This window comes from Macaca nemestrina, chromosome 7, assembly GCF_043159975.1.
Source record: "Macaca nemestrina isolate mMacNem1 chromosome 7, mMacNem.hap1, whole genome shotgun sequence".
Taxonomy (NCBI): domain Eukaryota; kingdom Metazoa; phylum Chordata; class Mammalia; order Primates; family Cercopithecidae; genus Macaca; species Macaca nemestrina.
The window spans coordinates 152,500,881-152,523,246 of NC_092131.1; the positions used below are offsets into that span (position 1 = coordinate 152,500,881).

Sequence of the window (22,366 nt, forward strand, 5' to 3'; positions counted from 1 at the left end):
AAATGATAGATATAAACTAGACAGACAACACTGGATTTATCCTTACCTGTAAGTATCCTAGCCAACATATTTAGACTGAAACTAATCACAATGAAACAGACAATTGACCTGTCCTCTTCACAAAAGTCTAAGTCGTGAAAAACAAAAACAGGACTACTCTAGATTAAAAGAGACTAAAGATACATAATAACCAAATAAACTGTGATGAGTTTAAATGCTATATGGGGGGAAGGTACAAAAGGTACTTTTGGGTCAACTAGGGAAATCTGAATATGGACAGTATATTAGCTGATATTATGTAATTTTCATTAATTTTCTTAGGAGTGATAGTGGTACTGTATTTATTATACAGGAGAACATATTTTTTTTTTTCTAACACAAGTGTCATAGCAACATTATTTGAAATAGTAGAAAATGGGAAACAACCAGTGAAAATGTCCATCAACAGATAAGTAGATAATACTAATCGTAGCATATCCATACAACGAAATACTACTTGGCAATAAATGTATGACCTATTGATACATGCTACAACAAAAATGAGTGTCAAGTTATTTATTTTGTGTGAGAAAGCCAAACCAAAAAAAGGAAAAGAGTACATACTATATGATTCAATTTATATAATATTCCAGAAAATGCATCTAATCTATAACGATTAGATACAGATCATTGATTACAGATGGGGCTGGAGAGTGTGGAAGTGTGCTGTGGGGAAAGCTGGATGAGAAAGATCACAAAAGGTCAGGCAGAAACTTTGGCAGGGGGGGATAGGTTCATTTTCTAACTTGTAGTGATGGTCTCACAGCTGTACACATATGAGAAAACTTTAATACTCTTGAAACATATGTAGTTTATTATATGTTAATTATTCCTCAATAAAGTTATTTTTAAAAACTGTAAGGCAGGCTGGGCATGGTGGCTCACGCCTGTAATCCCAGCACTTTGGGAGGCTGGGGCCGGTGGATCACCTAAGGTCAGGAGTTTGAGACCAGCCTGGTCAACATGGTGAAACCCTCTCTATGAAAATAAGAAAAAAGGGGCGGAGCAAGATGGCCGAATAGGAACAGCTCCAGTCTCCAGCTCCCAGAGTCAGCGACACAGAAGACAGGTGATTTCTGCATTTTCAACTGAGGTACTCGGTTCATCTCACTAGGGAGTGCCAGACAATCGATGCTGGTCAGCTGCTGCAGCCCGACCAGCGAGAGCTGAAGCAGGGCGAGGCATCGCCTCACCTGGGAAGCGCAAACGGGAAGGGAATCCCTTTTCCTAGCCAGGGGAACTGAGACACACAACACCTGGAAAATCGGGTAACTCCCACCCCGATACAGCACTCTACCAAGGGTCTTAGCAAACAGGCACACCAGGAGATTATATCCGACACCTGGCCGGGAGGGTCCCACGCCCACGGAGCCTCCCTCATTGCTAGCACAGCAGTCTGCGATCTAACTGCAAGGCAGCAGCGAGGCTGGGGGAGGGGCGCCCGCCATTGCTGAGGCTTAAGTAGGTAAACAAAGCCGCTGGGAAGCTCTAACTGGGTGGAGCTCACAGCAGCTCAAGTAGGCCTGCCTGTCTCTGTAGACTCCACCTCTGGGGACAGGGCACAGCTAAACAACAACAACAACAACAACAACAACAACAAAGGCAGCAGAAACCTCTGCAGACTCAGACTCCTCTGTCTGACAGCTTTGAAGAGAGCAGTGGATCTCCCAACACGGAGGTTGAGATCTGAGAACGGGCAGACTGCCTGCTCAAGTGGGTCCCTGACCCCTGAGTAGCCTAACTGGGAGACATCCCCCACTAGGGGCAGACCGACACCCCACACCTCACACGGTGGAGTACACCCCTGAGAGTAAGCTTCCAAAGTAAGAATCAGACAGGTACACTCACTGTTCAGCAATATTCTGTCTTCTACAGCCTCTGCTGCTGATACCCAGGCAAATAGGGTCTGGAGTGCACCTCAAGCAATCTCCAACAGACCTACAGCTGAGGGTCCTGACTGTTAGAAGGAAAACTAACAAACAGGAAGGACACCCACACCAAAACCCCATCAGTACGTCACCATCATCAAAGACCAGAGGCAGATAAAACCACAAAAGAATTTTCAACCCAGAATTTCATATCCAGCCAAACTAAGTTTCATAAGTGAAGGAGAAATAAAATCCTTTACAGATAAGCAAATGCTTAGAGATTTTGTCACCACTAGGCCTGCCTTACAAGAGACCCTGAAGGAGATAGAGACACAAAAAACCCTCCAAAAAATCAATGAATCCAGAAGTTGGTTTTTTGAAAAGATCAACAAAATTGATAGACCGCTAGCAAGACTAATAAAGAAAAGAGAGAAGAATCAAATAGACGCAATAAAAAATGATAAAGGGGATATCACCACCGACCCCACAGAAATACAAACTATCATCAGAGAATACTATAAACACCTCTATGCAAATAAACTAGAAAATCTAGAAGAAATGGATAATTTCCTGGACACTTACACTCTCCCAAGACTAAACCAGGAAGAAGCTGAATCCCTGAATAGACCAATAGCAGGCTCTGAAATTGAGGCAATAATTAATAGCCTATCAACCAAAAAAAGTCCAGGACCAGATGGATTCACAGCTGAATTCTACCAGAGGTATGAGGAGGAGCTGGTACCACTCCTTCTGAAACTATTCCAATCAATAGAAAAAGAGGGAATCCTCCCTAACTCATTTTATGAGGCCAACATCATCCTGATACCAAAGCCTGGCAGAGACACAACAAAAAAAGAGAATTTTAGACCCATATCCCTGATGAACATCGATGCAAAAATCCTCAATAAAATACTGGCAAACCGGATCCAGCAGCACATCAAAAAGCTTATCCACCATGATCAAGTGGCCTTCATCCCTGGGATGCAAGGCTGGTTCAACATATGCAAATCAATAAACGTAATCCAGCATATAAACAGAACCAAAGACAAAAACCACATGATTATCTCAATAGATGCAGAAAAGGCCTTTGACAAAATTCAACAGCCCTTCATGCTAAAAATTCTCAAAAAATTCGGTATTGATGGAACGTATCTCAAAATCATAAGAGCTATTTATGACAAAGCCACAGCCAATATCATACTGAATTGGCAAAAACTGGAAAAATTCCCTTTGAAAACTGGCACAAGACAGGGATGCCCTCTCTCACCACTCCTATTCAACATAGTGTTGGAAGTTCTGGCTAGGGCAATCAGGCAAGAGAAAGATATCAAGGGTATTCAGTTAGGAAAAGAAGAAGTCAAATTGTCCCTGTTTGCAGATGACATGATTGTATATTTAGAAAACCCCATTGTCTCAGCCCAAAATCTCCTTAAGCTGATAAGCAACTTCAGCAAAGCCTCAGGATACAAAATCAATGTGCAAAAATCACAAGCATTCTTATACACCAGTAACAGACAAACAGAGAGTCAAATCATGAATGAACTTCCATTCACAATTGCTTCAAAGAGAATAAAATACCTAGGAATCCAGCTTACAAGGGATGTAAAGGACCTCTTCAAGGAGAACTACAAACCACTGCTCAGTGAAATTAAAGAGGACACAAACAAATGGAAGAACATACCATGCTCATGGATAGGAAGAATCAATATCATGAAAATGGCCATACTGCCCAAGGTAATTTATAGACTCAATGCCATCCCCATCAAGCTACCAATGAGTTTCTTCACAGAATTGGAAAAAACTGCTTTAAAGTTCATATGGAACCAAAAAAGAGCCCGCATTGCCAAGACAATCCTAAGTCAAAAGAACAAAGCTGGAGGCATCACGCTACCTGATTTCAAACTATACTACAAGGATACAGTAACCAAAACATCATGGTACTGGTACCAAAACAGAGATATAGACCAATGGAACAGAACAGAGCCCTCAGAAATAATACCACACATCTACAGCCAGCTGATCTTTGACAAACTTGAGAAAAAGAAGAAATGGGGAAAGGATTCCCTATTTAATAAATGGTGCTGGGAAAATTGGCTAGCGATAAGTAGAAAGCTGAAACTGGATCCTTTCCTTACTCCTTATACGAAAATTAATTCAAGATGGATTAGAGACTTAAATGTTAGACATAATACCATAAAAACCCTAGAAGAAAACCTAGGTAATACCATTCAGGACATAGGCATGGGCAAGGACTTCATGTCTAAAACACCAAAAGCAACGGCAACAAAAGCCAAAATTGACAAATGGGATCTAATTAAACTAAAGAGCTTCTGCACAGCAAAAGAAACTACTATCAGAGTGAACAGGCAACCTACAGAATGGGAGAAAATTTTTGCAATCTACTCATCTGACAAAGGGCTAATATCCAGAACCTACAAAGAATTCAAACAAATTTACAACAAAAAAACAACCAACCAAACAACCCCATCAAAAAGTGGGCAAAGAATATGAACAGACATTTCTCAAAAGAAGACATGCATACAGCCAAGAGACACATGAAAAAATGCTTATCATCACTGGCCATCAGAGAAATGCAAATCAAAACCACAATGAGATAACATCTCACACCAGTTAGAATGGCAATCATTAAAAAGTCAGGAAACAACAGGTGCTGGAGAGGATGTGGAGAAATAGGAACACTTTTACACTGTTGATGGGATTGTAAACTAGTTCAACCATTATGGAAAACAGTATGGCGATTCCTCAAGGATCTAGAACTAGAAGTACCATATGACCCAGCCATCCCATTACTGGGTATATACCCAAAGGATTATAAATCATGCTGCTATAAAGACACATGCACACGTATGTTTATTGCGGCACTATTCACAATAGCAAAGACTTGGAATCAACCCAAATGTCCATCAGTGACAGACTGGATTAAGAAAATGTGGCACATATACACCATGGAATACTACGCAGCCATAAAAAAGGATGAGTTTGTGTCCTTTGTAGGGACATGGATGCAGGTGGAAACCATCATTCTCAGCAAACTATCGCAAGAACAGAAAACCAAACACCGCATGTTCTCACTCATAGGTGGGAACTGAACAATGAGATCACTTGGACTTGGGAAGGGGAACATCACACACCGGGGCCTATCATGGGGAGGGGGGAGGAGGGAGGGATTGCATTGGGAGTTATACCTGATGTAAATGACGAGTTGATGGGTGCTGATGAGTTGATGGGTGCACCACACCAACATGGTACAAATATACATATGTAACAAACCTGCACATTATGCACATGTACCCTAGAACTTAAAGTATAATAATAATAAAAATAAATATATTAAAAAAAAAAAAGAAAAGAAAAAAAAAATTTGCCCGGAGTGGTGGTGTGTGCCTGTAATCTCAGCTATTAGCGAGGCTGAGGCAGGAGAATCGCCTGACCCCAGGAGGCAGAGGTTGCAGTGAGCCAAGATTGTGCCACTGCCAGCCTAGGCAACAGAGCAAGACTCCCTCTTAGAAAACAACAACAACAAACCTATAAGGCAAAAAACAAAAAACAAAAGAGAAGATCTAACTTCTTAGTAAATGTGTTCACCATTAGGATGTTTATAAAAGAGATGTCATTCTTTATTAATATAGGAGAATATTCTTATTCTTAGAAAATGTACACTTAGGCTGGACATGGTAGCTCATGCCTGTAATCCCAGCAGTTTGGGAGGCCATGGCAGGAGGATCACCTGAGGTCAGGAGTTTCTGAGACAAGCCTGGCCAACATGGCGAATCCCTGTCTCTACTAAAAACACAAAATTTAGGCAGGTGTGGTGGTGGGCACCTGTAATCCCAGCTACTTGGGAGGCTGAGGTGGGAGGATCACTTGAACCCAGGAGGAGGAGGGTTGCAGTGAGCCAAGATTGCACCATTGCACTCCAGCCTGGGCAACAGACTGGGACTGTCTCAAACAAAAAAAGGAAAATGTATACTTAATATTTAAGGGTAAAGTGTTACAAAGCCCGAAACTTAATTGATCAATCAAAAATATATGTAATATATAAATACACACTCACATATATAATAAAGAGAACTAGAGAAATAAAGTAAACGTGGCAAAATGTATAGGTATTCAATGCAACTCTTCTTTCAAATTATCTATAAGTTTGAAGCTTTTTCAAAACAAGTCTGAGGGAGGAACAGTCCAAAAAAACATTTTTTTTTTTTTTTTACCTTGAAGTCGCTCATCAGTGAATATTTTGTTTGTTTGGTTCCAGGTACTATCTATAAATATAATTTTTTTCAGTGGTGTGCCTTTGCACTTGCTGTCATTCAAATCACAGAACTGTTGTTCTTCAGTTCTTTTGCGTTTAAAAGATGGCTTGTCAGGGTCATCATTTTTGCCTCTAACATTATTTTGAATCCTTTTTTGCAGATGAAAAGAAATATCTTTTATTGAGATAGACTGAGGTCCAGGAAAAACGAGTGCAACCTAAAACAAAGAAAATTGGGTTAGCAGTGTGCTACTATGATCTTCAAAATATATAAATTTTGATTGACTTAAAATTTTAAGAAAGACATGTTACATATCTGAGAAACAAGCATTAGGTTGGTTCTATTGTATATGGTTCTTTAATATGTATGGTAAAGTTTTTGGCTCTCCCCTAGTAATTTATAATCATAATATACTAATTAAAACTATTATTTCAAAATAAGTTATTCACTGACTGATAGATGCCAAGTTAATCATACTTGAAATAAAAAGATTAAATTATATAATTTTTCATAAGATAAAAAGCAAAGTACATGATACTTTGTAAAAGAACCACTGAAAACTGTTCAATGATTAAATGCCATTTGCATCTATATCATAAGCCAAAGATAAAACAAATGATACAGTGAATGCTGGTGAGGAAATGGTGGTTTGAGGGCAGGATTAAATAGCATAATTCTTCATGGAAGCAATTTGACAATTTAAATCAAGAGTCTTAAAATTATTCATACCCTTTGGTTCAACCATTTCATTATGGGAATGTAATAAAATAAACCTAAACACAGACACTTACAATATCTAAGTATATTTATTACAGTGAAAAATTAAAAGGAAAAAAATCTAACTTTCCAGGAAAAATTACAAGTATGATACCTGTTTTCTTTCGGCACATTTTTACTGAGATTTATATTATTAGAGCTTCCAATGTCTGAACAGCTCCTGGCACAAAGCAGGCACCAAGTAAATATTTGTTAAATGAATAAACGTTGGAGAATCAAGGGAATTTTATCCCCATATGTTTATTTCCCAAATTTTCTTCAATGAGCATACAAATTTTTTAAATAAAAAGATAAAAACAAAATCATAATAAAATAAAATTAAGTAACAAAAAGTCTTGGTCGGGCACAGTGCCTGTAATCCCAGCACGTTGGGAGGCCAAGGTGAGAGGATCACTTGAGCCCTAGCAGTTCGAGCCCAGCCTGGGCAACATAGTGAGACTTGTCTCTACAAAGAATAAAAACATTAGCTGGGAGTAGTGGTGCAACTCCCATGGCCTCAGCTACTCGGGAGCCTGAGGTACGGGGATTGCTTGGGCCCAGAAGTTTAAGGCTACAGCAAGCTGGGATCATGCCACTGCATTCCAGCCTGGGCAACAGAGCAAAACTCTGTTAAAAAGCAAAAACCTTGAATTTTATAAATTTCAAAGTTGTCAAAGTTTTTAAATATTCATAATACATGTCTATATTTCTCCCTATATCCGGTTAGCAAAGTCCAGGGCTTCTGAATTTTCTTAGATTATAAACATATCTCATCTCCTTACAGAACATGGCACTACATTCTATTTAATCAACTTAAATGGAGTCTAGCTGACCAGAGAAGAAACATTTTCCTAGATCCAAAACTCAGATATTATTTACAAACATAATTTTTTATATAAACTCAACCAAAAAAAGATATATAAACAGAAAAGTAAAAATTTACCAAGTTCTTCCTGGAACAAATGAATACACTAATTTCTAATTTTGTTTCTATATTAGCCACACCAACAAATGGCCTCCAAGAGACCAAAAGGCTTTTACATGCTTCTTTTAGTACCCAAGGCCTAATTTTTTGAGACACATTGTAAAATTACTTTTCTCCAAGAAGACCCATAATATCTCACCAATGTGACAATTCCAACTGCATGAAAACCAATTAAGAATCTAAAAATGACTAAGGAAGGCCTCTGAGCAGCTGAAAGAAATGTTATAAAGGCTATGCGCTAAAGCTCTTAATTTAGGAGGATTCCTGAATATCCTAACTCAGTCTTTCTTCTTTTAGAGAAATTCCAACAATATTTGTAATCTGGTTTCCCAGTTTGCATCAAATTAGATCATCTATATGTAGCACAAACAGGAGAAGGAGAAGAGAAAAAGTAAAAGCAGGCACAATAATATTGGCAAGGAGTAAAAACCTGAAGAAATAAGGCAGAAGAGCTATAAAATGCAGACTCAAAAATGCATAGCAGTCTAGAATCATCTGATCTTTGAAGATATCAATGAAATAAACTGTATATTGTCTAATGCTACCTAAGCATAATTCTTTATTAAGAAAAATATTAAATTATGTTTGAGTAAGATCAGAAAGGCAATGGAGGTTAAAATTCATTTGTATATCCAATGTGAAGAGTCATAAAAACTAAGTTGCCTACTTCATGGTCCTTTTCTTCATATTCTGGAATACAAGGATACGTGTAAATGTTTACAAATTCAGGTGCTAAGAGTTTTGCATGTATAGCAGTACTTTTGCCATCTGTTTCATTTGGATGTTTAATGATGTCAATCTTCAATGGAAGCTAAAGGTAAAAAAAAAAAAAAGGACAAATAAAAAATATATAAACATTCTAATTTTTATGTTAATAAAAAAGGTCTTTAAAGCTAAATAGGAAGCTTACAATAAATTTCTATATATACACATATGGTTTAAAAGATATACCAGAATATTAAGAATGGTGATCGTTACAAAACCAACCCAAATTTCTTCCTTGGCATTGTTAATCATGTATTAGGACAACTATTTTCAACTCATTTAACATAGAATCTTCTCCTAAAGCAAAGCTCCAATGTCATTTTCATTTAAGTTATATTAACTCCAATTCTTTGCATTTCACTATATGTGCCAAGGACATTTTTATAAATCCTATAAACTCTAGGTTTGCCTATTTTATGCTATTTTATTTTATTTTTATTTCTTTATCTTGAAATGGACTCTCACTCTGCCACCCAGGCTAGAGTGCAGTGGTGTGATCTCAGCTCACTGCAACCTCCGTCTCCTGGGTTAAGCAATTCTGCCTCAGCCTCCCAAGTAGCTGGCATTACAGGCACCTGCCACCATGCCCAGCTAATTGTTGTATTTTTTTAGTAGAGATGGGTTTTCACCATGTTGGCCAGGTTGGTCTTGAACTCCTGACCTCAAGTGATCCGCCTGTCTCAGCCTCCCAAGCGTTCAGATTATGAGTGAGCCACCATACCCGGCCTCTTATGTTATTTTAAAAGGAAACGTAAGTTTGGGCAAAAAGTTTCAGATCTAAAATTCAAGTTGAAATTCTGTTCCTTATACATACTTTCAAGTCAAAACTGTTATCCTTTGCAGGAAACATCGTGATTTTCGGCATCACATTTTCAACAGCACAAATTAAATAATTATCAATTAAAAAATAGTAACAATAGGTCTAAGAGGTGTAATCTTTATATCACAAAACTCTCTTCAAAATCATGTTGCCTAAATAGTCCCCATTCTTTCTGGCACCAAGAAGGACTGGTTTCGTGAAAGACAATTTTTCCCTAGACCAGGGTTAGGGGAGAGGGTTTGGGGATGATTCGAGCGCATTACACTTATTGTGCACTTTATTTCTATTATTATTACATGATAATATATAATGAAATAACTATACAACTCACCATAATGTAGAATCAGTGGGAGCGTGAGCTTGTTTTCCTGCAACTTGATGGTCCCATCTGGGGGTGATGGGAGACAGTGACAGATCTTCAGGCATTAGATTCTCATAAGGAGCGTGCAATCTAGGTCCTTTGTATGCACAGTTCACAACAGGGTTCATGCTCCTATGAGAATCTAACACTGCCGCTGATCTGACAGGAGGCAGAGCTCAGGTGGTAATGTGAGTGATGGGGAGTGACTGTAAATACAGAGAGAGACTTTGCTTGCTCTCCAACAGCTCACCTCTTCGTGTGTGGCCTGGTTCCTTAGGACTGGTACCGGTCTGTGGTCTGGGGATTGGGGACCCCTGTTGCCTAAGTATTTCCCTTAAAGTTTCATTATTTGTTATAGATATTGTCTGTAACATGTCTCTATGCAAAAATAATATTCTCTTGGATTTCTTAAATTATATTTTTCTTATTTCACTTTGGCTTTTTGGTTTAGCTCTCTTTGTAATGCTTATACAAGCACTGCATTCAGCCATGATTATGAAAAAAATGCTAGGTCACATCTCCCTTACTATATATAAGAAACCCTCTGGAGATGTGTTCTTGACTTCAGCTTTTAAATGACCTTTTGTTTTATTTAGTAGTTCCCACCATCTCCAAGTTCCCATCCCATACTAAATAAGTAGGATTCTAGGAATTTACCCTGGGCACACTATTTTACCCTGGAGGACAAAACTATTTTTCTTACGTCTTAAACTGTACATATTTAAAGTGTACAATCTAATAAGTTTTAACATACATTAAATCCTTGAATCCATTGCTACAGTCAAAATAATGATTTGCCATTATCAAGTCTTCTCATGCTCTTCTTCCTTCTCCTCTCACCATCAACCACTGCCCTCCTCAGGCAATCAGTAATCCACTGCCACTATAGTTTGTACTGTCTAGAATTTTATATAAATGAAATCATACAGTGTACACTCTTCATTTGACTTTAGCTAAGAATAGTTATTTTGAGGTTCTTCCATGTTGTGTGTGTGTCATTAGTTCCAAAGCTATTTTTGAATGGAGCAGCTACTAAATAATTCCAATTTCAAATTTTTTTCTCCCTGGACAATTATGTTGGGGACAGAACAGTAAAAATAACACACCCCAGGAGGACCTTGGCCTACAAATAGTTTTCAATTAGGGTTTCAAACACTGTATCTCCTACTCTCCCCGCTTAGGCCTAGCAATCATTTATAAGTTAGGCCCAATGATCATTTATAAGTTAGGCTCAATGATCATTTATAAGTTAGGCCCAATTGCTTCTAATCATCAAACCAACTTCTAATTACGGAACATTTACCATTTAAGTAGGCAGTTCACAAATGATTTTACGTCAGTCTACTTCTGGCTGAACACTACATCAGAATTTCCTCATGACGATCGGTTTCAGTTGACACTATTTTCCCTCTCCCTACGGTCCCTGAGCACCATGTCAGTATTATCTTAGCCGAGGGAAGGTAGGAAATAAGAAAAGAAAAAAAAGCAGATCATGACAAGAAAAGAAAAAGAAAGCAGATCATAAAAGTGACCTTCTTATATGACTGATGTGTAAAGTTGAAAATTCCAAAAGTTATCAATATTTCTGACCAGCTAGCTATCTTGGAGGGTATCATTTATATTAAGAACAGAGGAGTGTTATTGACAAATTTTATAAATCATGTGCCTAGCCTATTTTTTAATTATATGATAAAATAAAAAGCTTTATGAACTAAAGTCTGCAAGCATAATATAATTATGCAAAACCTGTACACAATCCAGGTATTGTTAGTTCTCCATGAGCATGAGATCTCTCGCATCATAAAATCAAAGCACGGAAACAGATCAAATCATGGAAATCCATGTTTGTGTTCTAGTTCACACATGTTAAAAGAAGATTATTTCTTAAATAATGACAAGAGTACAGAGTAACAATAATAGTGTTGACCACACAGGAACAGAAAACCAAACAACCAAACAACGCATGTTCTCATTCGTAAGTGGGAGTTGAACAATGAGAACACATGGACACAGGCAGGGGAACATCACACACTGGAGCCTGTCTGGGGGTGGGGGGCTAGGGGAGGGATAGCATTAGGACAAATACCTAATGTAGATGATGGGTGCAGCAAACCACCATGGCATGTTTATATCTATATAACAAAACTGCAAGTTCTGCACATATATCCAAGAACTTAAAGTATAAAAATAAAAAAAAAAGAAAGAAAGAAAAAAAATTTTTGCTTTTTTACAAGCTACAAAAACACTGCTCTGAGGCTTCGTATGGACATTAAAGCTTAACTGTGTTTAAAAAAAAAAAAAAAATAGTGTTGACCAGAGGGCAGTCTTAGTAGAGGCGTTCTGTTTTCAAACAAGTAAAGAATATCAATCAGCTCTCTAACACCTATGTTTTATAAAAGAGACTTACCACAAATCTTTCCACCCAAGTTTATCAAAATGCTACTGACAAGGAGACCTCAGCATTTTCCCATGGGATTATCAACTTTCCCCAAGAGAGCCTTTTAAATTCTAGGTTCTAAATTCCTATGGCCTACTGAAGTGTAACCATTGTAACATTGTACCATAGTGCAGTACTCATATGCTTGCAAGGATCCTGATGTAAACAAACCTACTGCACTGCCAGTCATAAAAAAGCATGCTATACAATAAATGCTTAATAATGATAATATAAATCTGTTACTGGTTTATGTATTTACTATACTACACTTAATTTTTTTAGTTTTAGAGTTACTCATCCTAATTAGAAAAAAGAAATGTTAACTGTAAAACAGCCTCAGGCAGGTCCTTAAGGAGGTATTCCAGAAGAAGGCATTGCTATCACAGGAGATGACAGCTCCATACATTGCCCCGGAAGAGCTTCCAGTGGGACAAGATGTGGAGGTGGAAGAAGACCGTGACACTGATGATCCTGACACTGTGTAAGCCTAGGGTAATGTGTTTGTGTCTTAGTTTTCAACAAAAAAGTTTAAAAAGTAAAAATAAATAAACAATAAAAATAGGAAAAAGGTTATAGGATAAGAATATAAAGAAATAAAATATTTTTGTTCAGCTGTACAATGTGTTTATGTTTAAAGTTAAGTGTTATCACAAGTTTTTAAAAAAGCTTATAAAGTAAAAAAGTCACAGTAAGCTTATTATTGAAGAAAAATATTTTTCATAAATGTAGTGTACCCTAAGTATACAGTGTTTATAAAAACTACAATAGTGTACAGTAATATCACAGGCCTTCACATTCACTCATAACTCACCATTGACTCACCAAGAACAACTTCCAGTCCTGCAAACTCCATTCATGCTAAGTGCCCATAAAAGATTACTATTTTTATACTGTACTTCTACTGTACGTTTCTATGCTTATATTTGTTTAGATACACTAATATCATTGTGTGTACAACTACGTACAGTATGCAGTACAGCAACATGCTGAACAGATTTTGTAGGCTAGGAGCCATAGGTATAGCCCACGTGTGTAGTAGGCTATGCTATGAAGGTTGTGTAAGTACATCTAAGATGTTCGCACAACAGTGAATTTGCCTAACGACTCATTTCTGAGGACACATTTCTCAGGATGTATCCCTGTCATTAGGAGACGTATGACTATATTTATGAATGCATTCCCTAGACTAAAATTGGGAGGGAATTACTCATTATATTGTCATCCTCCCTTTCTAAGTAGGCTATCTAAAAGCAAATGCTGAATGATTTGTTAAAATAAAAATAAAAATTAGAAAGAACATTTTGCAGAGTTGTTATTACCATTAATGTATATTAAAGTATCAACTTTCATACAAGGCCATTAAAATATAAACACTTTAGAAAACTCTGCACAGTCTAGACCATCTAGAGATGATCAAACACTAATGTCTTGAGTCATTTCTATTAAATGGTGTATATTAGACCACTGATTTGGAAAATACCCTCTAATATTAAATATCTATGAAAATATCAGCCCTGTAACTACATTACTGATTTTTATTATTATAATATGCAATCCATTTTTTAATATAATACACCTTAGGATAAAACTTTTAATGGAATCCCTTCTTTATGTGGCTATGAGAGAAATGTAAGATATAATAATTCTACGTATACTTCAAAAACCATACTTCAAAATGTAACATTCCTGTAAGATAATGGGAAACTTGAAAATAATTATTACCCTCAAGTTCTTGGTTTTTCTGAGCAAACTGTGAAGCTTAAATTCCACACTTACTTATTCTTGGCTAGTAAACTTTCCATTAGCCTATATATGTGATTTTAGACGCAGAGGAGACCATGGACTGGCCAAGATGATATAGGCTAAATTGAAATTCAAACAAAATATGAGTGTCAAAGTACTTTTCTTACTTCAAATTTAAATGAAATTTAAAATCATCAAAACAAATATTTTAAAATATAGCTACAACTCATTTTTTTTACTGGAAAGTTCTAATGAGTCCATGTGTAGAGTTTAGTCTCTCTAAAGTGTTAATAAACAGTAGTCAAATTTTATACATTAATTGATTTACTCCTAAAGTTTGGGATACTGTCAGACAAGTTAACATATATATAATAAATTCTTCTTTGATTATGCAGACATGATGTTCTACAGACCTTTTACCTATACAAAAGTAGTCTTGGTAAACACCAAAAACTATAAAGGTAAGCAATCAATTCGAATGACCTTTTAAATCAGGCTTAAAATCACTCTAAAATCACACAGCCCAGGGAATTGGTCTTAGTTTTCAAATTTTACTTTATTTTCATTTTGGTCAATGAAATCTACTCCATCCCCATGTATAGGATAAGTAACAAAATCCTAGGTAAAAATCAACTCTAATTCTACTAGAATAGTGTTTTCTCAAGAAGCAGTCCAAAGACATGAGTTTTTGGAGCTCCTTCGGGGTGTCTATAAACTTATTTTTTAGTATTCATATGTTTATATCACACATTTTTTTCTTATATTGTAAATAAATTAAATCATTAATGAAAAATTAATGGGTTTCATTAAAAACACCAAGAGGTTTAGTAGTCTGCAGGACTAAATTTTCCATAAATACACTTCGTTTTCATAATGTTAGCAATGATAAATTCCTCTTCAAAAGGTTTACTTGTGCCATGTTCTTGTTCTTTGTTCAGAAGCCCAAGCTCCTTGTACTCTCGTTTCCAGCCTGCAAGCAACCCTCCCACTCTTGTTGTGCCCTGACATGCCCAAACACGTCCAGAAATGCCTTATACTATAACGGACAGACCACTCCTAACTCCTCCTTTTACAAATCGTGCATTTACCCTATTTGGAAAAGTTTAAGTCTTAGCCAACTGGAATCAGTTTAGATTGTGCGGTCCAACTCTAGCCAATAAGGGAAGGACACAGGGACAGGAACTTAATAAATAATAACATTATTTATTAAGTTTATCAATTAGAGTAGGTATACATGTTTTTTAAAAATCTATTTTCATACTTTCAAACAATTAAATTTCTTACTAACCTTCACAAGTGGAATCTGTTCAATAGGTACATTTTCAACTGGAACATAACATGTATAGCAGTAGAACATTCTGGAACCACCACATCTGAGACATTTTGATCTCCCACTTTGCTGAGCTTTTTGAAGAACTTCTTGAGATGCTAAACATAAGTTTTGAAGGGGATCTTCTGAAGCTATGGAAGTAGTTTGTGACTGTTTTGTTTCCACAAATTTTGAATTATTTTCTTCACTTCGTTTGAGAAATATAGGTGAATTGAGAGACATTCTTCATTCAAACCAAAGTTTAACAGCTATTTCTAAAACACATATCATAGGTGCACTGTAAAAAAAAAAAAGTGTCAAGAGAAGGCAAAATAAAAACAGAAAACATTTTACTCAGTCTACAAAGAAAATTACTCAACTTAAGTCACAATTGTGTGCTGTTTTAGTACTTATTAAACATGTTTTAAACCACCAAATTGGCATACTTTAAAACATAAGATTAAAAGCAATAAACTCAAAGGTATTTCAAATATAAAGTTCAGGTACTGAGAATCCATTTTTCAAGAACGCTTTTTTTGTTCCAGAGATGGCAATTTTGTTTTCCAGATATTAGGAATGCAATGGTTTCATGTTAGTATCAGACAGGAATGTATTTAACCTGTTGGCTCTGACTTTGAACTGACATTAATGAAAAATAGAAGATTCTAGTGGGATTGGCAAAATTTAGTTGGTTATGTTCTAAAAGATATAGCCCTCTCCAACTTAAAACACACACTACATATGTGTGTGTGTACAAGTGTGCATATACATATACAACTAAATATCCAATAAAAAATAAGAGGCACCTACTACTCATTATAATTTATAAATTATCCTGTAAGGTAAAATATATTATTTTATAAATCTTAAAAATTTACAGAGTAACATTAATGTCCACTTACTCTAAGAATTTATGCTTTTTAAAAACATACATCATTCTGATTCTTTAGAACTAGAGAAAAATGGTAAAATAACTTTCCCACTTAATATTTTCTTCAAAGGGTGATGGCTGCCAAAATTGTTATCTGCATACCCTGTAAGGAAGATATCTTTCAAGGGAGAAACAACACTGGTGCCCTATTGATTTGATATGCATGCCACAGCTATAAAATAATTCTCCTATTATAAAGCCTTCTGGCATTGTGGTTTAACTACGAAGCTCCAGGCACTTTAAGTAGAAACAGTGACAAGAGGAATGCTGTGACTCGAGCAGGACATGTTTTGTGGTCTCCCATATAGAAAGTGAAAAGTCCAGAGGAACATAAAATACAACATAATTTGCTGAGAAGAAGTTAGTGGCACTAATTTAATTACTCATCAAATGAATTTTTTTTTTTTTAAAATTGTAAATTCCAGTGAGCTTGAGACCCAAATAAGGAGATGCAAAGATGCCGGTTATAGTAGAAAAAGGTACTAGCCAAATGTACCCAAGGGGAAAACCAAAATACAGTAAATATTTTTGCTGTGTACTGATTAGGTACAGATTTACATTTTGGGTAAGAAAGCAGTATTTAAGAACAATGGTCCAAACCCTTCTTCCTAACACACAAATAGAAAATCTTACCTACTTCTGTCACTCCAAATCACCTGCCTAAAAATGGCTTTGATCTTTGTGACCATGCCCTAAATGACTAAAAGTGCAGGATATTAAGATGCCCTCTTTTCTTGAACCTCAGATTCTTTTAGGAATCACATGAAAATCGTAAACCTCATCCCTAGATGAATATACAGACACAATATTTTGCACACAATTTCAGGAGGTTTGGAGCTCTCCTAGAGTCCATCTGCGACCCAGGTAAAGAAGTTCCAAGCTTGGGAAGGGCGGGGCTTGGTGGCTCATGCCTTTAATACTAGCATTTGGGAGGTTAAGGTGGGAGGATTACTTGAGCACAGGAGTTTGAGAATAGTCTGGACAACAAAGTGAGATCCCATCTCTAAAACAGAGAAAAAAAAGTTTGGGAAGAGATCCTAATAGTCCCCAGAAATGAGAGTTGCAAATGCTCTGTTGGCATCTCTTTGCTGCACATAAGAAGCTAAGTTTCACCCAAACTCTCTTTGGGTTTGTCCTGGTGTTGCCTGAGGTTCTTACGGAGAAACATTTTGAGGCTTTAATAGTCCTGAGTTATTCAGATGATGTGATTCATCCTAAAAAATGAAATTTGATTGGACTAGCTTAACCTGACTTCATTTTCCTGGGTATTCCAGTAGCTATTTAGCGGGACTGCATGTGCCAAAGGACCAAGTATAGTGGGATTGAAAAATGCAGTCCCTGTGGATGTCATGAAAGTTACTGTGGTTGCCTGACATTTAACAGAAAACTATTGGTGAGTTTTTGGAGTTATCCTAGGACCCTCGACATGCATTCCTCCTAGAGATACCTCAGAAATAACACTTTGCAGTTCACAGACCTGCTATCCACATAACTAAATGGATATTAGTGAAACCTTATATAAATAACCTTCCTCTACAAAAAATCAACCACCACAAATACCTGTAAGACAGTAAAAGAGAAATGTTTATGGCTCCACCTCCTAGTTCACCTACATTCTCTCACTTACGGCTGAGGTGGCCACGCAGAAGAGGCCAGCAATCGTAAATCATGGGCAGCTTCCTCCAACGGTCTCTGAAACTACATGATCAGGGTATCTGTCCTAACCTAGCCAACAACCTGTCTCAACTGTGAGTAAATCATTTGTTGCAAATGGGGTTATTTAAAATCTTTAAAACATACTTGTTAACATCAAATATGTGCAAGGAAATACAATTTGAGTCATGGGGGCTAGAAATACTTAGAAAACATAAAGACTATTCCTAAGGAACTAACAATTTTAACACCTTGATGGTGCGTCCATCATTCTGGAACTTAAGGCTAAAAATACATTAATTTTTTATTCCTCCTTCTACTCAATTTCCACCCCAAATTAATTATACTCACCAAGTTGCATCAATTCTACCTTGTACGTAATCCTCTATCTTCACCCTCAAAGTCAGGACTCTAATTCAGTTCCTTATTAACTCATAGATGGGTCACAGCAATGTCTTAAATCTCTTTATCTTTGAGTACTTATTATTAGTTCCACATATTTGACATGGAAAAATGCATTTATTGTGGAGGTATTTTAGCGAATCTATCCCCTCTCCCATTCAACTCTGTAAGAGCAGATTCCTTCCCCGATCTCACCTATCTCACCTATTACTGATTCTTAGGCAACAGGAGGCACTCAACAAACACTAGTTAACTAAATCAAAACCATTCTGCAAAACACATCCAGGAAGCATCTCACTACTGAAGTATCTGACAAACTATCTTTATGGGCCATCTGCAGCCTAGCACAAGTGGCAGGCTGGCAATTTTTTTTTTCCCAAAATAATAACAGAAAAAGCTTCTACCTCTTCCATTATTGCAAGCTGACTCACCTCCCAATGGAACATTATATAGACTCCCCTGTACTGTATTGTGGACCAATTCAGTATTAGGAAAAAAAAACAATTTTTCTTTAGTCTAGAGTATTTTTAAGAACTTGGACCTACAGTTCCAACATTCATTTTTCACAATCCAAGGTAGTACTCTTTTTTATACAGGATCAACGGCCCCTCCCACACCACCCGCCATATGGTAGCAGACTGTCTTGCCTTCCTTTTCATGGTGCATTGGGTTAGTCCTTAAATGCTGCGATCTAAAGTATCGATTTTACCATCCAACTTTGTGGACCTGGTGACCGAAAAATGTTAATATACTTCCTTATTTGTCCTACATTCCCAATAAATAATTTAGACGTAAGAAAAGGCTCTTTTATTATGTAACCACAACCTCAATATTTTAACTACACTGCATGGCATCGCTAATTCTACGTCTGTACTACGCTTCCCCTTCCGTAATAACCAAACCCCCACAAACCACTCCAAATACTAAAAAAAAATAAAATAAAGTATGGGGTTCCTAGGGAACTGACTTTGCCAGGACATATTTTTCGTTGGGGCGGAATGCACCAAAAATTATTGGTAGGAAAAACAATTTTTTTTTTTTTTTTGAGGTAAAATTTGGAAACCTTTTCCCCAAAGGGCCCGCAAGATCCTAAAAAAAGCAAGAGACCGCGCAGGGACCGAGGATCCCCCTCACAGGCGACACCCAGCGCGACCTCCGCTAGGGTCCTGACAAAGAATGTCCACTTCCCGCGGCCGCACCTCTGGGGCCAGACCACTGGTCTCCAGAGAGGCGCGGAGACCTCCACCAGGGATCGGAGTGGTACTCAGACCTGCACACCCGCGAGTCCTCGAACAGCTCCACGCGTCTCCTGCACCCCCCGAGCCCGAGCCACGCACCGGGCCGTGATAGCGAACGGACCAGACGGAGCGCTTTCCCGGAGACACCAGAGGGAGGAGCCAGGCAGTTACTGGAGTCGTTGCTAGGGCTGGGGCCGCGCACAACGCAGACCGTGCGGCCTAAGCAAAAGGCTGGGAAGACAGCGGGGCGGGGTTAGACTGGAAGTTCCGCCTCAGCCTCTCTCTCTGCGGCGGTGTCGCACTTCTGAGAGGCTCTGGCGTGGGGCAGGGCCGCGTTCGTCTGGGACCCGCCTCAAGCCTCGCAGCCTTTCACCCGGTTTCCTCTCGATTCTTTCTGGGACAACATAATTGGGAAGCGGTTCTCGAAACATACTTTCAAGGCGTAGTTGCAGTGAGTTGTGAAGAAATGTTGATCCCAGAGAAAAGTTGGCATTTTGCCCACCTCAAAGATATTTTAGTTGTGAGAACTTGGTTATATTACTCTTTCGTGGCTATATCAATATCATTATTTCGTGCGCTGTGTGGTAATGAAAGCTATTAGAAAAATCATTTGTATCTTTATGATTTAGTTTGCATAAAAACACGCATATAGAGTTAAAACTATTTTGTGTGTTTTTCCAGTTTGAAGTATAATATGTGGATGAGTTAGTTATTAGAACATTTGTCAGTGCCTCTCCCCAAAGAATGCCCAAACTGAAGTGCACTCTAACAACTAAGATTTTAAAACACAATGGTCAAATGCTGAGCAATGTTTTATTGAGCACTCTGAATTTATCGAGTGGTAGATAAAGGACATTACAATGCCCTAGAAGTGCTCACGATATCAAGTAAAGCATGTTAAATTTAAGTACAGAAAATGCAATATTCTTACTACTGAGATTAAAAAATGCAACTGAATACATTACAGGAATTTCAAGAAAGCTGAGAATGGAGTGGTCAATAAAGGCTTCTTTTTCGAACTTGGGTAAGGCCTTGAAGAATGATTTAGGTTTAGGATAGTGTTTTCAACTGGAAAGGGGATTGTGTGGGACCCCATTAGTGGAGGTCTTGACCCATTTGTAAGCAAGGAAATCTCTTTACACTTAAAAAAAAAATTGAAACAATATAGATTGGAAATATCAGTGCATGTAAGTAAATTTAGTGTTACTTAGTAAAGTGCTACTGTATGGAGCTTTTAATTATATATATGCATGTATGTGTGCACTAGGGCTTGTTTGTAAAATGTATTTCTTAGTGTATTTCAAACTCTAAAAAGTTTGAAAGCCAGTGATTTAGGGAGAAAGGTGAACTTTCTGGGTAGGGAAAGTAGAATAGCAAAGTCTATAAGCCAGGAATAAGTAATTCACACCCATTTTCCTTTTTAGCTTAACTCTTAAGTTTTATCAAAATAGTTAAATTGCACAGATTAAAAAGTAAATGATACTATTTGTTAGATTGAGCATTGGGTTGCTATTGTATGTAATAAATTACTCCAAAATATGGTGGCTTAAAATAACCATTTTATTATGTTCACAGGTGATGTTGTCAGTAGGGCACAGTCATCAGCTTTTCTTTGGTAACTCAGAAAGACTAGAGTAGGCATGCTAGCAGAGCTTCTGTAACTATATGGCCGGGGTTTCCTCACAGTATGGCAGCAAGGTAGTCAGACTTCTTAGCTTAAACTCAGAGCTCCAAAGGGAGTGGTTGCAATGAACAAAGCAAAAATTGCCTGACCTTTTCTGACCTTGCCTCAAAAAGTAACACGGTGCTACTTCCCTCACTTTCTTTTGCTTACAAGTGTGTCAAAGTCCTGTTGCATTTTAGGAAAGGAGACATAGATCCCTCTTCTCAAAGGATTGGCAAATCTTGTCGATGTTTTAAAACCAGCATAGTGAATTTACTTCTGTAACAGAAAACCCCAAAATATCAACAGTTTAATACATGTTTTGTTTTGTCTTTTTTCTCACAAAAGATCCATTTTGGCTATTTCTAGTCAGATGAAATGTTAAATTCAAGGCCAAACGTTTTTATTTTTAATGGTTCTGCTGCCTTCTAGGACTAGCTTATCTGACAAGAAAGAAAGTATGGCGAATCACCCAACGTCAACCCTAAAAATAACATATATCAATTTGGCCACATTCTGTTGGCCAGAATTTAGTCCCAAGGCCCCCACTTTAACTGCAGGGGATTCTGGGAAATGTAGAGAAACACACACATATTGGTGAGCACTAACAGTTTGCCACATTCTGAGGTTAAAGAAAACCCTGTAGTCTCCAACCCTTCTACTCTATTCTCAATTCTGCTCACCAAAGGAAAATTCAAGTGTTTTAAATATTTTGTCTATTATCCACTATGTCTAAATATACTTACATTGCAATTTCTTGGTTTTCCAATTTCAGACATTACCCATTGACTTTCTCCTACGGAAGGCAGTGATATAGGTCTTTTATAACAGTACCACCTCCAAGTGTGTGAACATTCCCTCTCTACCTCATACACTCTTCTTGTCCCTTTACCTATCAATATAGTGATATCATAGGCTTTGGCTAAATCAACGTTTAGTGTTATCACTACTGTCTAGGTAAATGTCATTCAACCCCAAGGCACATAGCATATTAAGATCACATTCACTTTTAATACAACCTTTTACTTTCCTTTCTCTTAATAACTGCCATTTTTAACGTATTATTAATCTGTCCTCAAACACTTTGGCAAACTGCTAAAGCATCACAGTGAAATACATCAG

General features: G+C 37.4%; 2 protein-coding genes across 15 annotated transcripts in view; one reads left to right on the forward strand and one right to left on the reverse strand.

Annotated features, from left to right (window-relative positions):
* The window catches only part of LOC105490629 (DTW domain containing 1), a 96,607-nt gene extending 76,851 nt beyond the window's left edge, over positions 1–19,756 (reverse strand). For 2 of the 5 annotated variants that reach the window (XM_071099377.1, XM_011756449.2), the window contains exons 1-4: positions 19,614–19,752; positions 15,337–15,655; positions 8,590–8,733; positions 6,140–6,398 (exon numbers count right to left, since the gene is read on the reverse strand). In XM_071099377.1, the coding sequence (XP_070955478.1) occupies positions 6,140–6,398; positions 8,590–8,733; positions 15,337–15,600 (667 nt within the window). In that variant the 5' untranslated portion in view covers positions 15,601–15,655; positions 19,614–19,752. Of the gene's footprint in view, positions 1–6,139; positions 6,399–8,589; positions 8,734–15,336; positions 15,656–18,292; positions 19,070–19,542; positions 19,565–19,613 lie in introns of those variants that run through there. The other 3 variants (XM_071099376.1, XM_024795579.2, XM_011756461.2) reach the window with 3 other exon arrangements.
* Positions 19,757–19,811: 55 nt separating this feature from the next.
* LOC105490614 (family with sequence similarity 227 member B) overlaps positions 19,812–22,366 on the forward strand; it is a 283,260-nt gene continuing 280,705 nt past the window's right edge. For 4 of the 10 annotated variants that reach the window (XR_011625306.1, XR_011625305.1, XM_011756416.3 and 1 more), the window contains exon 1: positions 19,815–20,101. The gene's annotated coding sequence lies outside the window, so the exon portion shown is untranslated. Of the gene's footprint in view, positions 20,102–20,548; positions 20,606–22,366 lie in introns of all 10 variants that reach the window. The other 6 variants (XM_071099373.1, XM_011756439.3, XM_024795556.2 and 3 more) reach the window with 6 other exon arrangements.